The sequence below is a fragment of the Propithecus coquereli genome, unplaced genomic scaffold (assembly GCF_000956105.1).
Source record: "Propithecus coquereli isolate 6110/MARCELLA unplaced genomic scaffold, Pcoq_1.0 Scaffold7, whole genome shotgun sequence".
NCBI classification, from domain to species: domain Eukaryota; kingdom Metazoa; phylum Chordata; class Mammalia; order Primates; family Indriidae; genus Propithecus; species Propithecus coquereli.
Window position 1 is genome coordinate 4,396,616 of NW_012153062.1, and position 17,210 is coordinate 4,413,825.

General features: G+C 38.3%; 1 protein-coding gene across 2 annotated transcripts in view; it reads right to left on the bottom strand.

The window, feature by feature from the left end:
* Nucleotides 1-17,210, bottom strand: part of LOC105823895 (transmembrane protein 56) — a 73,873-nt gene that overhangs the window by 13,315 nt on the left and 43,348 nt on the right. For both annotated transcript variants that reach the window (XM_012661189.1, XM_012661190.1), the window contains exon 6: nt 13,232-13,305. In XM_012661189.1, coding sequence (XP_012516643.1) covers nt 13,232-13,305 — 74 coding nt within the window. The remainder of the gene's footprint in view (nt 1-13,231; nt 13,306-17,210) is intronic.

Below are 17,210 nucleotides of genomic sequence, written 5' to 3' on the forward strand. Positions count from 1 at the left end.
GGGGGCAAGGGCAACATACATAACCTAAACATTTGTACCCCCATAATATGCTGAAATAAAAAAAAAAAAAAGAAGACAAGAGACACCAAAGTTCTCCCTCTCCCCCTCTCCTTTTGTGTGTACAAAGAAAAGGCCCATGTGAGAACACAGAGAGAAGGCACCTTCTGCAAGAGGAGTGAGGCCTCACCAGAAACCAACCCTATTGGCACCTTGATCTTGGACTTCCTAGTCTCCAGAACTGTGAGAAAATAAATTTCCGTTGTTTAAGCCACCCAGTTTGTGGCATTTTTTATGGCAGCCCTAGCAGACTAACACACACAGTAACTTCCTTCCAAGAGTACAGTATGGAAGGGAGGGTGTGGCAAAAAGAATAGCTTTATAATGGAGAAACCTGACAAACACTACCACAGCCAGGTTAACAAGGTTAACAACAAAAGTGATGCCATGTTTCCAGCATGCAGTCCTCATGTAATGTAATGAGATTGACACTTTACCTCTGTGCTCTTCCTCCCTCAACTCCACAATCCCAGTGCAATCACGAGAAAAACAGCAAAGAAACCCAAATTGAGGGACATTTCTACAAAACATCGGACTAGTACTCCTCATTACTATCAAGGTCAAAGATAAGGAACATCTAAGAAACTGTCACAACCAAGAGAAGCCTGAGCAGACGTGACAACTAAATGTAACAGGGTATCCTAGATGGGGTCCTGGGACAGAAAAGGGACACTGGGCAACCACTAAGGACATCTACACTTGATCTTAGCCAAAAGGCTGAGAAGCGATGGGAAATCTTAGTGAAGTATGGACTTCAGTTAGTAATAATGTATCAATATCAGTCTGTTAATTGTACCAACTGCACCGTACTAACCTAAGATGCTAACAATGGGGGAAATTGGATGTGGGGTATCTGGGAACCCTCTGTATCATCCTTGCAACTTTTCTGCAAATGTAAAACTATCCTAAAGTAAAAACTTTATTTTTTAAAAGTTCAGTGAACATTTGCTCCATTCTTTTTCCTCCTTAAAAAAACTACCTTGCCTAATTTTACATTGTTTTAGAGTTTAAATTGTAAAGGCAGTAAAACATAGCCATGTATCTTAATATTCATTTTGACTGAATTAGTCATGATTAAGCTAAAACTCCTCAAACTAAGAAACTAAAAATTAACAGTGAAAAAGCCTCAAAATATCTTATTGAGAGATTAAAATATCAAATAGGAATAATTTATGGAAGAGATGTATTAATGTTACAATTTTTGGCCGGGCGCGGTGGCTCACGCCTGTAATCCTAGCTCTCTGGGAGGCTGAGGCGGGCGGATTGCTTGAGCTCAGGAGTTCGAAACCAGCCTGAGCAAGAGCGAGACCTCATCTCTACTAAAATTAGAAAGAAATTAATTGGACAACTAAAAATATATAGAAAAAATTAAATAGCCGGGCATGGTGGCGCATGCCTGTAGTCCCAGCTACTCGGGAGGCTGAGGCAGGAGGATCGCTTGAGCCCAGGAGTTTGAGGTTGCTGTGAGCTAGGATGACGCCACGGCACTCTAGCCCGGGCAACACAGTGAGACTCTGTCTCAAAAAAAAAAAAAAAAGTTACAATTTTTAAGTATATGTAGGATGAAAAGAGAAGGGCTAAATTATTCAAGACGATTAAAAGAGAAACTATTTAGACAGCAATAGTCAAATTAATAAAAATAATATTGCAAACAGGAAAAACATCACTGAAGCAGTAACATCCACACCTCTGGTCCAGATCTCCTATCCTCCAGCCTTCTCTTCTCCAAAGACTTCCCTTCTTCTCCTTCAGCCGTTCATTTCTTTGACTACAGGGTGGCCTTGAGAGTTCTCAAGAAATGCTATACCTCAAATAACCCATTCCTCTTTAATCATAAGCCTTCCATATTTCATTTCACCTAATTCCACCTAAACTGCTTGTTTGACCTTCAAACCCTCAGATCCCTCTCTGTCAGCCTCTACACTTTGACTTGCTTTCCTACTTCATTTGAACTCAAAGTCAACATCAGAACACACAGAACACACACTGCAGCACCTGTCAGCACCTCCAGTTCTCTCCCCACATCACCTATCCCACCCACCCTGCCTGTCTCCGCTGTTCCATCAGGCCGGCTTTCCTTAGGCAGCATAGTATGCCAGGAAGATCCGGTACAGTGCTGTGCAGTCAGACTGCCTGGGTGCAAAGCCTGGTTCTGCCACTTAGCAGCTGGTGGTCTTATCCCTCTCTCTCTCTGTATTGACCTGTATGTCTCAGTTTTATCTCTATAAATGAGTATAACGATAGTACCTCCTTTGTACTACGAAGCTGTTATGCCACGTGGTAAGAACTCCTCATGAGTTCAATAAGTAACTATTATTACCCTGATCTTCATATATTAAGACAAATGGCACAGATATATTTTTAAAAGATATAAACATCAGCTGAATTTTCAAATTGGCTTGCCATTTATTTCACTCCGTATTCTCCATACAACTGCTTCTGAATCTGTCCTCTCACTCAGGTCACTCCCTCCCTCGTTCACTTCTGCATCTCAATCCCATCAGAGGAACTGGCCTCTTCTGTTACTGAGATACAGCTGACTCTTGAATACAGGGGTTAGAGGTGCTGATTCCCCTCATAGTAGAAAATCTGCGCATAACTTCCGACTTCCCTAACATTGAACTACGAATAGCCTGCCGTTGACTGGAAGCCTTCCCAATGACACAGTCGATTAACACATATCGTATCTGTATTATATGTACTCTTACAATGAAGCAAGCTTGAGAAAGAAAATATCATTAAGAAAATCTTAAGAGAAATTATATTTACTATCCATTAAGTGGAAGTGGATCTCCATCTTCGCTGTCTTCACGTTGCCCGAGGAGGAGGAGCAGGAGGAGGGGTTGGTCTTGCCGTCTCAGGAGAGGCAGAGGTGGAGATGTGGAAGGGGTGCCAGGAGAGGCACATTTGGTGTGACTTTTATTGGAAAAAAAATCCATGTACAAGCAGATGCGTGCAGTTCAAATCCATGTTGTTCAAGGGTCAACTCTATTATAGTCCATCAACCACTAATTCCTTCCATTCTGACCCCAAGATCTCAAAACTTCTTTTCGGGCACTTTTACCTTTGTACTCGGAAGAATACCTACCTTCTGAGATTTTATTCAATAAATTATCCCCTTTCCCTTGCTCCACCAAGTTCCCATCTATAAATTGATTCTTTCTTCTCTCTTACTAACATGCTTCATTTTTTCTAATCCAAAAATCTAGTTTTCTGCTGCCCTTTCTTGCCAAACTTTTTTTTTTTTATTTTGGCATATTATGGGAGTACAGATGTTTAGGTTATGTATGTTGCCCTTGCCTCCGCACTTCCCCCCAAGTCTGAGTTTCAAGTGTGCCCATCCTTGGATGGTGCGCATTGCACTCTTTGTGTATGCAAATACCAGTCCCCTCCTCCTTCCTCCCCCCTGCCCAACATCCTATAGATGTTATTCTTAATATGTACACTTATGGGTTGATCAGTTAATACCAATTTGATGGTGAGTACATGTGGTGCTTGTCTTTCCATTTTTGGGATACCTCACTTAGTAGAATGCGTTCCAGCTCTATCCAGGAGTATACAAGAGGTGCTATATCACCATTGTTTCTTAAAGCTGAATAGTACTCCATGGTATACATATACCACATTTTATTAATCCACTCATGTATTGATGGACACTTGGGTTGTTTCCACATCTTTGCAATTGTGAATTGTGCTGCTATAAACATTCGGGTGCAGGTGTCTTTCTTATACAGTATCATTTGGTCTTTTGGGTAGATGCCCAGTAATGGGATTGCTGGATCGAATGGTACTTCTACTTGTATCTCTTTAAGATATCTCCATATTGCTTTCCACAGAGGTTGCACTAGTTTACAATCCCACCAACAGTGCATGAGTGTTCCTATCTCTCCGCATCCACGCCAACATTTATTGTTTTGGGACTTTTTGATAAAGGCCAGTCTCACTGGAGATAAGTGATATCTCATTGTGGTTTTGATTTGCATTTCCCTGATGATTAGAGATGTTGAGCATTTTTTCATTGTTTTTTGACCATTATTCTGTCTTCTTTTGAAAAGTTTCTGTTCATGTCCTTTGCCCACTTTTTGATAGGGTCGTTTGATTTTTTCTTGTTGATTTTCCCGAGTTCTAAGTAGATTCTGGTTATCAGCCCTTTATCGGATTTGTAGCATGCAAAAATTTTCTCCCATTCTGTAGGTTGTCTGTTTGCTCTTGTGACTGTTTCTTTGGCTGTGCAGAAGCTTTTTAATTTGGTCAGGTCCCATTTATTTATTTTAGTTGTTGCTGTGATTGCCTTTGGGGTCTTCTTCATAAATTCTTTGCCTAGGCCAATGTCTAGAAGAGTATTTCCAACATCCTCCTCTAGAATTCTAATAGTTTCACTCCTTAGGTTTAAATCTGTTACCCAGCGTGAGTTGATTTTTGTGAGAGGTGAAAGGTGAGGATCCTGCTTCAGTCTTCTACATGTGGCTATCCAGTTTTCCCAGCACCATTTATTGAATAAGGATTCTTTTCCCCAGTGTATGTTTTTGTCTGCTTTGTCAAAGATTAGGTGGCTATATGAGGACGGTTTTATATCTGGGTTCTCAGTTCTGTTCCACTGGTCAATGGCTCTATTTTTGTGCCAGTACCAAGCTGTTTTGATTACTACAGCCTTATAATAAAGTTTGAAGTCTGGTAAGTTGATACCTCCCATTTTGTTTTTATTGCCTAGAATTGTTTTAGCTATGCGGGGTCTTCTCTGGTTCCATACAAAGTGTAAAATTAATTTTTTTACATCTGTGAAGAATAATGTTGGTATTTTAATAGGGATTGCATTGAATCTGTGGATCACTTTGGGTAGTATAGACATCTTAACGATGTTGATTCTGCTGACCCACGAGCATGGTATGGTTTCCTTGCCAAACTTTTTGAAAGAGGAGTTAACATATTCACAGACATTCTTACTACTTTTCAAAATCTAGTACAATATGGATCTCTCTGCAAAAGAAATTGGTCACCAGTGGCTTCCTCATAACCAAGACAGTAGGTTCATCTTAGCCTTCATCCCGTTGACCTCTGTATAGCTTATAACACTGCCAACCACCATACTCCCTCTCTCTTTCCTCGATGGCCACAATACTATTAATACTTCCTCTTGAATCCTTAACTCTGTTAAGAATCAGTCTTCACTTCTGCTGCCCGCCCCTTTGTGCTTCCTAGGGACCACTTCTTTCTGAGTGCTCTACCACAGCCATTTCACCCATTCTCAGGGGCTCAACAACCCTGTGTGTACAGATGACACAAATCTGGTTTCAAGTGCTCTCTTGAGTTCTGCTTGTGGTTCCTTATTTCTAATTTCTTGCCAGGCATCTTTACCTGACAAACCACAAATTCTCAAACATGTATAAAACTCAACGTGCCTAACACCGATACCCCAATCCTTGCCCAAAGCCCACTTCCCCATTGCCACAGGAAACTACCTGTTTCTCATCTGATCCTCCCAGTCCTAATCAAGGAGATCACCATCAACTCAATCGTTCAAATCAGAAGCCTGGACTATTCCTACAGGCTATTACCAAGCCCTGTCTGTTTTATCTCCTAGAATTCTTTCTACTCCTCCCCTGACTCTTCCCATTCCCACTGCTGCATTCATATTAATAATTTTTGGTCCTCAGCATCTTACTTAAATGCCTATAGTGACCCAACTGGTCCCCCTGACTACCTTTCTAGGCTTTTTCCTTCAATGCCGCAAGTCCTCCACTATATTTAAGCCCAGACTGCTCCCTGTTCTACAAACACTTCGTGTACTTTCGAAATTTTTAGTTGTCTGGAAATGTAATTACCTATAAACCTAAACTTAAAGAACTTATCCTTTGGCTTTACTATGGAATCCCTGTGTTTAATTTCTTTCAATTTTTCCATCTGACCAGAGCTTGGTCTTTAAGCCAGTTTCTTTCAAAAGAAAGAAGCCATATATTAATTCAAAGTAAAATAATATTTACTTAACTGTCTTCCTTACCTTCCTCTCCCATGACAGGACAACCACTTATTTTGTTGGAATCCACCTCTTCTTACCTAATTAGAATATTCTTTCGTTCTGACAAATAAAGGCTAACTGTCTATGAAGATATGTACTGAATCTAAAAGGCAAGGGCACGAGGGGGGAAGAAGGTGGGCACACATGTGTGGAGGAAGGAGAGAGGGAGAACACTCACTCTTACCCACCATCTACAGCTACTACTAAGACAGGTATCAAAGAGAATATAGCAAATTGTATGTGTTTACAATCCTCCCCCAACTCCATAGAGAAAATTCTGTCTTTGGTCATTTAAGCACTTCCTCTCCCTGCCTATCCAAAGGAACTTGAACTTTCTATTAAATTTCCTGGGAGTTGATTGTGTAGAAGTTTGGTACTCACTACAAATAGTGTAAAAATAGGAACTATCTGGTCTAATTCACATTTGAATTAGAGGAGGGGGGGCTATTTGCAAGTAGAGAAAGAAAGAAGAAAAAGTGAGAAAAGAGGATGGGGGCAAAGAATCAATCCCCGCATGGCACTGGCTTGGTGAGTTTTAGAGGAGTCAGGAATTGACAGTCAGAAGTTCGAAAGAGGCTTGGGAAAGCTGTGAGGTCCAGGAGATATTGTACACTCAAGAAGAATGAAGAGAATTTTAAGAAGTGCTGTTGTGAGTAACAAACTGGATCTTTGTTGGTATCTTTGGAAAAACTCCAATAAGGATTTGGATGCTGTACCATTTCTCGGACTCTACCCAGGGACTGGGCCATGAGTGGATCCTACTTATATTCTGGTTGGCAAATGTAATTCTTTCAGGCATGTAAACGTTTGTATTTAAGAAATATTAACCCTGAAAAGTTAGGAGTTCAGGAACTTAATTTTAGAAAAGTTATTCTCCACCCCAATATTATGTTGGTTCCCCTACTATTTTTAAATTAATCCTTCATTATATCTACTCTTTTTTTCTCTTACTTCCCAATTCTAGACATTCAACTTTATCTGTTATATACCATCTTTTCTCATAGCTTAAAATATCACCTCTTTTCTGATCATTCCAACATTCCTCACTCTAGCTCTTTCTAAATTTCCACTCAGACACTGTGTCCTCTTATCCAACAACCCAACCTTTCCATTTATCACCTTCCCTCCTCATCTTCCTAATTCCCTATCACTTTTGGTGGGCCCACTTCTCTGGGTTCAATATAGGATTTATCTTAAATTTGTCCCTATTTTCTATCTCTAATTTTTTATCCGTTGCCTATTTCATTTTTCTTCCTTCAAAACCTCTATTTTTTTCATCTCTCTATTCCCACAGCCTAACGTGGACTCCTATTTACTTTCTGAACTAATGAAATTATACCATTCATTCACACAACTAAGACCTGGATGCTAGCCTCTTAACCTAAATGTATGTCTCCAGTGTTATAATCTATCCTACAAATACCAAAAATTACAATCATTCAGTGCTCTTTTCAGAATGTCTTTCTCCATGAATGTCTTTCTCTCGCTGTCCACTGGGGGTCAAGGTCAGTCAGTGCTCCCAGGCACTCAGCACCCTCTATGTCTACCTGTCCTCCTCCTAAGACGTACTCTCTGATCCTACAAGTCTATACATTTTCTCTTTCCCACAGCATGTTTATTCTTTTCTTCCTGAATGGAGGACTTTCCCTCCCCATCCACTTCTTTAAAAAGTCCTAAAACTTAGTAAGAGTATGTCCCACCTTCTCTGTGAAGCCTTGCATGACAAATATCAATCAATAACAGGTCTTAAAATGTGGTCCATGGACCCCTGAGGCCTTTTCAGGAGGTCTATAAGGGAAAGATATTTTTTATAATAATGCTAAAATGTCATTTTCCTTTTTCACTGTGCTGATTTCTGCACTGGTGGTGCAATGCACCAGTGGAAAAAACCACTGGTGTCTTAGCACAAATTAAGGCAATAGCAAGAGATGCTATTAGTAGCCATTACATTCTTCACCGCCACAGACTTGCAGTTAAAAACAGAATCAGAAAAAGGGAAAAAACAGTTTCATTTAAGAATACCTTTGGTGAAGCCGTCAGAATTATTGATTTTATTAAATTATGACCTTTGAGTAAGTGCCTTTTTAATATTCTGTATGATAAAATGGGAAGTACACAAAAAGCACTTGTGCTACAAAGTACAATGCTTGCCTTGAGGAAAAACCCTTGGATGATGGTTTGAATTGTAAGCTAAACTACCTGGTTTTTCCATGGAATACCATTTTTACTTAAACAACAAACTGTAGTTGCTTAGGCATTTGGCAGGTATTGTCTCAAAAATGAAGAAAGTGGGCTTATCACATCAAGGAAAGCAACTGACAGTATTTGTTGCTGATAACAAAATTTGGACTTTCAAATGAAAAGCAGAATTTTGGAAAATTTGTATCTGCCACTGTGAGCTTGACAGCCTTCCAAAACTTAAAGACTTTTCTAACAAGATCTCTGATGATATTAACTAATGTGTTTTTTTAAGGACATCTAATAAATGCGTTAATATTTTGAAGACCTACATAACTCAGTGAAACAATATTTTCCAAATGATGAAGACATGATGAATCAAGATTATGCATGGATAAAAGATTCAAAGCCCAAGAGAGACCAATGGATTTGAATGTAGTAGAGTACAAAAAGTTCATTGATATGGTGTGAGCCCACATTTAACTACTCTTTAAGAAACTACCTCTTGGTATGTTTCAGTGATATATTAAAGAAGAATATCCACAATTATTTGAAAAGGCTACTAAAATACTTCTCCCTTTTCCTACTATATTTTTAACTTGGGGAGGCTGGGTATTTCTCACTGTTTCAACCAAAACAATGTATCACACAGACTGAAAACAGAAGCAGACTTGAGAATCCAGCTGAATTCAATCATTCCAGACAGTAAAGAGATTGCAAAAATGTAAAACAGTGACACTGTTTTCAATGAAATTTTTTTTGTTTGTTTTTGGCAATGTAGTTTTCATGTACACACACAAAAAAACTATGTTAGCATGCAATATTGTTAGTATTAAGTGAACTAATAAATATTTTAAACATCTCCATTTTTATTTCTACTATGGTAAATATCAACAGATACAACCCACAGGAAAAAAATCATTCAGGTCCTCAATAACTTATGAGACCAACAAGTTTGAGAACCATTGTTTTTACTCAATTAATACTAGCACTTTTTTGGGTGGAGGGGGTCCTTTTTCACATGTCATGTTTTACTACCTCATTATTTTATATTTTTTAGTATTATTTTCTCAAACACAGAAATGAAGCCAGACACTTATATATGAAGCTCCCTGAAAGCAGGGTCTGGGACATTTAGGTACTAAAGAGGTATTTAATAAATACTGAATGAACATACTAAGAAACATAGGTGTGAAGTTTTTATAAGGTATGACATTTTAATAAAAATTCATAAAATATGTCCTCATAACAGTTAAGGACATTTAGGCAAGAAAGAAGTTACCACCATTAAATTATTTTTTACAAAAGAAACCTAGCATGTGGGTTATTATTCAGCAGCAGAAATTCACTTGAAGCCAAGTGCCTAAACTTTATTTCAGTCCTCTTTTACTTTATATCCTACCACATATGTACCATGTTGCCTTCTTAAATCATGCAAAGCTCTAAAATAGAGAGGACATAAAAATACCACAAACTATAAAGAAAACAACAAAGCTATGCAAAACTCTGACGGTGCTTAAGTAGCTGTGCTCAATTTTGTTATAATTTCCTTGCTGCCTGATGAGATCATTTCTCCCTCATATTCCAACCCCAGTTCTCATCTTATCTTACAAAGGATTCAAAGCTTTTAGATAAAGGTATAGCATAACTTTTTACTATAAAATTAAAGAAAAAACTATCTCTAATTTTATGATTTCTTGAAAAGAATTTCAAACAAAAACAAACAGAGGTTCCTGTGTCAAAGTTAGCTTTTTCCTGCTTCGAAATCTCATGATCAGAATCATATTCAAGAGACAGAATTTGCTAAAGCTTAACTCATTACCTGGTGGAAGTCATTCATTCAAAAAGCAACGAGATGGCTACTATGTGCCAGATGACACGTGGATGCTGGACCATGCAAAGTTTAACAAAATTTGGCCCTTGACCTAATGAAATGTAAAGATAAACAGGAAACAGAAAAAAGGGAACTTTAGATAAAATATATTAAGTGTAGTAATATAAACATACGTTGCTATTATGAAAGCACAGGTAAGCACAACCCATCCTGGAAAGAGATGGCTTTAATGAAGGAACTGATCCCTGGGTTGAGTCTTGAATAAAGAGTAAGAAGACAGGAAGCCTTGCCAGCAAACGGACAAGCTGGTACGAGATGAGAGTTTGAGGAAACGTGGCTGAGGGAAATAAGCTCCACTTGGAGAGCTTTCTGTGTCACGTTAGAGAGCTCGTATTTCATCCTATCGGCAGCAGGAGCCACTGCAAGGTTTTGACCAGAGGAGCTGCATATTATCTTCATTGTGGAAGATAATACTATCGGAGACGAAAGGGGAACAGAACTAGAGGCAGGGAGATGGTCTAGAGCAGGGACCAGAAAACTTTTTCCACGAAGAGCCAGAGCATGGAGATTAAAGCAGTAGCCTTTGGAGGCCACACGTTCTCTGCCACAACTACTCAACTCCACCGTTGGAGAGTGGAAGCAGTCGTGGCAGACATGCAAACACGACTATGCTCTGATACAACATTATTTACAAAACAGGCAGTGCGTCCGGCCCATGAGTCCTACTTTGCCAACCTGGCCTGGAGCAGCACTGCCCCAGAGAACTGTGTACAGTGATGAAACACGCCTGTACTTCCGTGTGCTGCTCAATGCAGCAGCCGCTGGACATGCAAAGCCATGAGGCACCGGAAATGCCAACAGTCAGACTGAGGAACTGAATTTTTAATTTTATTTAATTTTAAATGATTTAAATCTAAATAGTCGTATGTGGCTTTTGACTACTCTACTGAACAGTACAGAGCTGGAAGCAGGTAAGGCAGGCCAGACAGGAGATGAGGAAGCAGGGCACGGACAGTAGAGAAGAAGAAGAGGTGGCAAAGGTGAGGGGTATTTGGGAGGTGATATGGTACGACCCAATGGCGGAGCAAATGTAAGTGAGGGAAAACAGTCAAAGATGCTTCCCACGTGTCTGGCAGGGTAACCGAGTGGACAGCCGGACTGCCCGCTGAACGAGAGCATACAGGGGAAACTTGCCGCGTTGTTTTAGACACGTTGAACTTGATGTGCTACCTAAGAGGAGAACACTTGACTAGAATGCAAAGAAGAAGGTAATACTAAATATGCTCTTTTTATATAAAAACAACTGTGGCACAGGGATATTAAGTAACTTGTCCAAGGTCATAGTAAAGAAGTGGCAAGGTTGAATTGCAACTTGAGTTTATCTGATTCCAAAACGCGTACATAGTCCACTACACCAAGAGGAGCAAATAGGTAACAGTTGAGGCCTTGAGAGGAAGAACTCACTTAGAGAGAAGCATACAGAAGATCCTGGGCCAGAAGAGAGCCCAGTGGAACACCAGCATTTAAGAAACTATTTCTTACCAAGAAAGACTAAAAAGGAACGGTTAGAGAAATACAGGGAGAACAGGTGAATGCAGTGTCATGAAAGAAAAGGAAGTTTGCCTTTCCTTTCACAGGTGTGGCCAGGAGCGTGTGGTCAACAGAATAAAGTCCAGAGACAGACATGACACCACAGGCCCCAAGGAGAGTTTACTGGTTTTTGCAACTGGAAGTCACTGATGCCTTTAATGAAACAGTCCCAGCAAAACGGCAGAGCAAGAAGCCTAATTATAATGGGCTAAACAGCAAAAAGGGTATGGCAAAGTAGAGAAAGCAGACATAAACCATGCACTTCGAGTGTTTAGTAGGTTTTGGCACCATGAACACATGCTAGATTAGCACTCACTGAACACACACTGAATGACAAGTACTGTGCCACGTGCTCTACATATACAGTCCCATTTAATCTCCACAAAAAACTGTGAGGCCTGTAAGTATCATTATCCCTATTTTATAGGTAAGAAAACTGAGGCTCTAAGAAGTTAAATAATCTTCTACTTATACCCAATGGTAAATGGGAAAGCTTGGATTTGAATACAGGTCTTTTGACTTTGAAGAACACGTTCTTTCCTCTATGCTTTCGTGTTATCAGAGTCTTTGAGGAATGCAGAAGGAATATTTCCTAAAAATATTTAAAAGGCCTCGAGCCCAAGGAACTGATTTTTTTCTTAAAGAAATAAGATTATAATACATGGAACACTGGCAAACAAGACAGTCCATAAGTACTTGGGAAAGAAAAGGTTAAGCAGCAGATCTGCAATCTCTTCTCTCCTGTTTGGTGGCAGAAACACCATCCCCTTATCACCCCCACCATTGGCAAGAAAAAAGATAAGAAAAAATAGGCAATTTTTCAAACTTACATAAATAGCCAACAAGCACATGAGAAGATGCTCAACACCATGAATCACAGAAAAATGCAAATGAAAACCATATGAGATAATCACCTCACACCCATTAGGATGGCTACTATCAAAAAACAGAAAATAACAAGTTTGGGCAAGAATGTAGAGCAATTGGAACCCTTGTGCACTGTTGGTGGGAATATAAAAAATAGAAAAATTAGCCAGGTGTTGTGGTGTACACCTGTAGTCCCAGCCACTCGGGAGGTTGAAGCAGGAGAATTGCTTGAGCCCAGGAGTTCAAGGTTGCAGTGAGCTACGATGATGCCACTGCACTCTAACCTGGGAAACAGAGCAAGACGCCATCTCAAAACAAAACGAGGACATTGGATTTGGCAATGATTTTTTGGTTATGATACCAAAAGCACAGGTAACAAAAACAAACATAGACAAATGGGACAACATCAACTTTAAAAACTTCTGCACATCAAAGGAAACAATCAACAGAGTGAAAAGGTAACCTATAGAATGGAAGAAAATATGTGCAAACCATATTAATATGTCTGATAAAGGATTAATATTTAGAATACAGAAGGAACTACTATAACTTAACAACGACAAAACCCCATTAAAAAATGGGAAAAGGGCTTGAATAGGCAAACATTTGTACCCCTGTAATATTTTGAAATAAAAAAATAAAAAATAATAAAAAACAAAACTAAAATAATAATGACATCAGTAACCTACCGCTGATTCACAAAAGGGCTGGAAAGCTCTGCAAGCAGGCGAAAATTCCCAATGTATGCCAGCACTCCATCTTTCTAGATGATAAACACAGAACACAATGTCAAGGATAACATTCTTACCAAAATTTCCAAACACTGAAGAAATAACTATTCAACAGCCTCTCAACATAATACAACAATCAATATCAAAGCAGACCAAAAAATTTTCTATCTTTCGTTGCTAAACTAATTTTCTTCTTTATGAAAATTTAGAAATATCCTTAGAATTCTACGATATTTTTAAAAGTATGTTATACACTTATGTTCATTATGTATATATAATATTCAATTATGAAAATAGGTTTTAAGCAGTTGTCTTATGTTGAACAAATGAACTCTGTAAATAACCATTAATAATGGCGTTCTCAATTACTGTAGAAAGAATGATCACAAGGTAGTGTGAATTGCAGAAGCTGAGGAATTTTATAACAATTAAACACCTAATAGGAACTCATTTTTATATCCATTATTATAATAAGTACAAGCACCTTAAAAATCTCAAAAGTGTACTTATCCTAAATAATATATAAGCCTGTGAGCACCTTTGGGACCTTCCTAAATTTAAACATAATACCTATTACATTCCACTAATAATATGAAAAGTACAGCAGACTTAATAAACATTAGGAAAAAGAAGTATACATTCTAAGAATTTGAATATACTTCAAAATTTGCAACTAAGTAAATGGAATCACTCCAGCACTTCCAATTAAATCAGAATTATGATTACACGCCAAAGAAAATATTCTTCCTCACCCCCAATAGATATATGAAACTTCATAAACTATTTTTCTACTGGTTATTCCATGCTGTCTTCCAAATGAACACACTATGAAACATTAAAAAAAATACATGAACTTTTTATTTGAAGATGTTTAGCATTTATCCATGAAAATTATTTTAGGAATTTAAAATCCAGAGCTGGATTATAAGAATTAGCTTTACCAAGGCTAATCTTAAACTTTTTATAATTTCGAATTCAGTGTCCTTAGTGATACTGGAATGTGTGATGACGATCACATTCTGAGGTTCCAGGAGTTAGGACTTCAACCTCGTATTAATCTTGGAAGGGACACAATTCGACCCATAACAATGCTCAATCCCAAATTCTTTTCTGCATGTTGTGCAGTATATTCTCTTTTAGCTATCAATCTCCCTAATTTAATTTGATGTATCTTTCTGTCTATAAGAACATGTTATGATATACTAATATATATAGAATATATTGTATGGATTTCCATATATAATAAAGATAACCTCCTTTATCAGTGATGTCTGGGGAATTCTGGTGTTGGTATAGTAACTGTTCTTATTTTCATTACCTAAATCCTTAGAAAAATATAGTCATGGTATTCAGTGTTGTAGATTAGCCAAACACTATCTCAGTACAAATCACAACGGTTAATCTAACAGGCAAAGTCAGAGATAGATTGTTACTGCTCACAATTACAACACACTTGAATTGCATCAATCACTGTGATGCAACAACAGATGATCCATTACTGTGAACCACAAATCATTTTTTTTTTTTTAATGTTTGCCTTTTGAGACAGAGTCTTGCTCTGTCGCCAGGGCTAGAGTGCCATGGCGTCAGCCTAGCTCACAGCAACCTCAAATTCCTGGGCTCAAGCGATCCTCCCACCTCGGCCTCCCATAATGCTAGGATTATACCTATGAGCCACCGTGCCCAGCCGTGAACCGCAAATCATAGCTGCCATGATTTCTGCATCACAGGAGGAAGTTCCCCAGGATGCAAGATTTTTAATGGTAACATGGTAAAACCAGGACAGCTGTGGGCAGACCACTCCCACCTTTATTTTATTATATATTTATTTTAATACATAACAGAAATCACATTTGCAACTGGGAAACAGGAAGGATGAGAAAAGAACAAATGCCTGACCTCTATAACTTATCCAGCCTTAGTACTTTAAAGATAATAGGAAAAAAACTGCCATTTACATTTTAAGCCCCTGGATATTTTGTGTGCTTTTTTAATTAAAAAAAAATGGTGACTTGTTCAAAGTTTAGGTGACTTTTTTTTCCAAAAAATTGGTTGGAATATTTGAGTTAAGAAGAGTTTGGGCGCCAGGCATGGTGGCTCACGCTTGTAATCCTAGCACGCTGGGAGATGGACGAGGGAGGATTGCTTGAGTTCAGGAGTTTAAAACCAGCCTGAGCAAGAATGTGACACCCTGCCCCAAAAAAGACGACTTTGGAAGAACAAGTAACTGTGTTCAATTGTAGATAATCCCAGTAAAATAAGAAAGCTGTAATGTTCTGTTTTTCTTTCCCTCCACACTTAAATTCTGCAGTGAATTAGGGTAAGGGAGAACTTTGAAAATAGTATACAACTAGAACGTGACTCTTGTAAGGACAAAAAATGAAAGGATAAAGTTATTTTAATGAGATTCTTACTTGAACCAGATACAAACATTTTTGAAGTATTTTTATTAGTATGATCCTTCACTATAATGGATTCATGTATATAATAAACACGTACTCTTGTTTCTAAAAGATAAATCCTCTTGTTTAAAACATTGCCCTTCTCCCCTCAGTTTAAGGCAGCTCTTCTTCCAATCTATTTTTCCTAACAATTTTCTTTTGATTTATTGTTTTAAGTCTACAATACTCTACTTAATAATGTCCAATGTTTAGAGAATATGACAGAACAGACTGAAGCAAATTATTATGAGTTCATATGTTCCTAAGGCCAGCCAAAATCCTTGCTAAATTACTTACTGTAGCCTTCAAATGGTTTTTCCAAAGATGAAATCCAATACCGAAATCTGTTTTTATTTTTTATTCTTTTTAAATTATTATTATTTTCTTTGAGACAGGGTCTTGCTCTGTTGCCCAGAGCACAGTGGCATTATCATAGCTCACTGCAATCTCCAACTCCTGGGCTCAGGCAATTCTCCTGCCTCAACCTCCTGAGTGGCTGGGACTACAGGTACATACATACTAATACACCAGGCTAATTTTTCTAGTTTTTCTAGAGACAGAGTCTCACTCTTGCTCAAGCTGATCTCCAACTCCTGACCTCAAGCAATCCTCCCACCTTGGCCTCCCAAAGTGCTAGGATTACACTAGCTAGGGCCACCGCACTTGGCCCTGTTTTATTTTTAACAAAATTTGACATTCTATTTCTAAAATATTTTAAAATATCCACATAAAATATTGAAATAATATAGTAGCGATAGGCTTAAACTTTAAAAGACAATTCTAAAAATTTCTCTCTAGTTAATATTAACTTTAAAAATATATCCATGAAGTATATTATATCTAAGACATTTTTTGAGAGTTTAAGAGATTACTTCGTCCAACTCCTTTCATATTGGTATAGAATTAAAAATAACTATTAACATTAACCAAAGTACCAAATTATTAACAGATTAAACCTGATTTTATGATAGTCTTCAAATCTTAAAAGAGGTACTAGTAAAAATAGTAAATTTGATATGTTGTTTTCATCCAACCAACTTTGGCCAAAGTGCAAATTCTCCTCACTTTGAGGATACTTTCTCTTGAATTTAAAAAATGGGGGGAGGGGCTAACATCGTCTTCCTTCTACTAATTTCTCTTTCCTCTTTCCAAAGAGAAGGGTTAGTTCTCTTATTTCCAGCCCACTGGTTCTCTACATGTGGTCCCTAGACCAGCAGCATGACCTGGAAACTTGCTAGACAGGTATATTCTTTGGCCTGTCCTAGACACAATGAATGGGAAACCCTGGAGGGTGGGACCAGAAATCTGTGTTTTAATAGGCCCCCCAGGTAATTCTCAAGTATATTAAAGTGAGAGAGCTGTTGTCCTAGCCTAGAGATGACTGGCAATCTATACGCCTGAATATAATAAAGATAACCTCCTTTATCAGTGATGTCTGGGGAATTCTGGTGTTGGTATAGTAACTGTTCTTATTTTCATTACCTAAATCCTTAGAA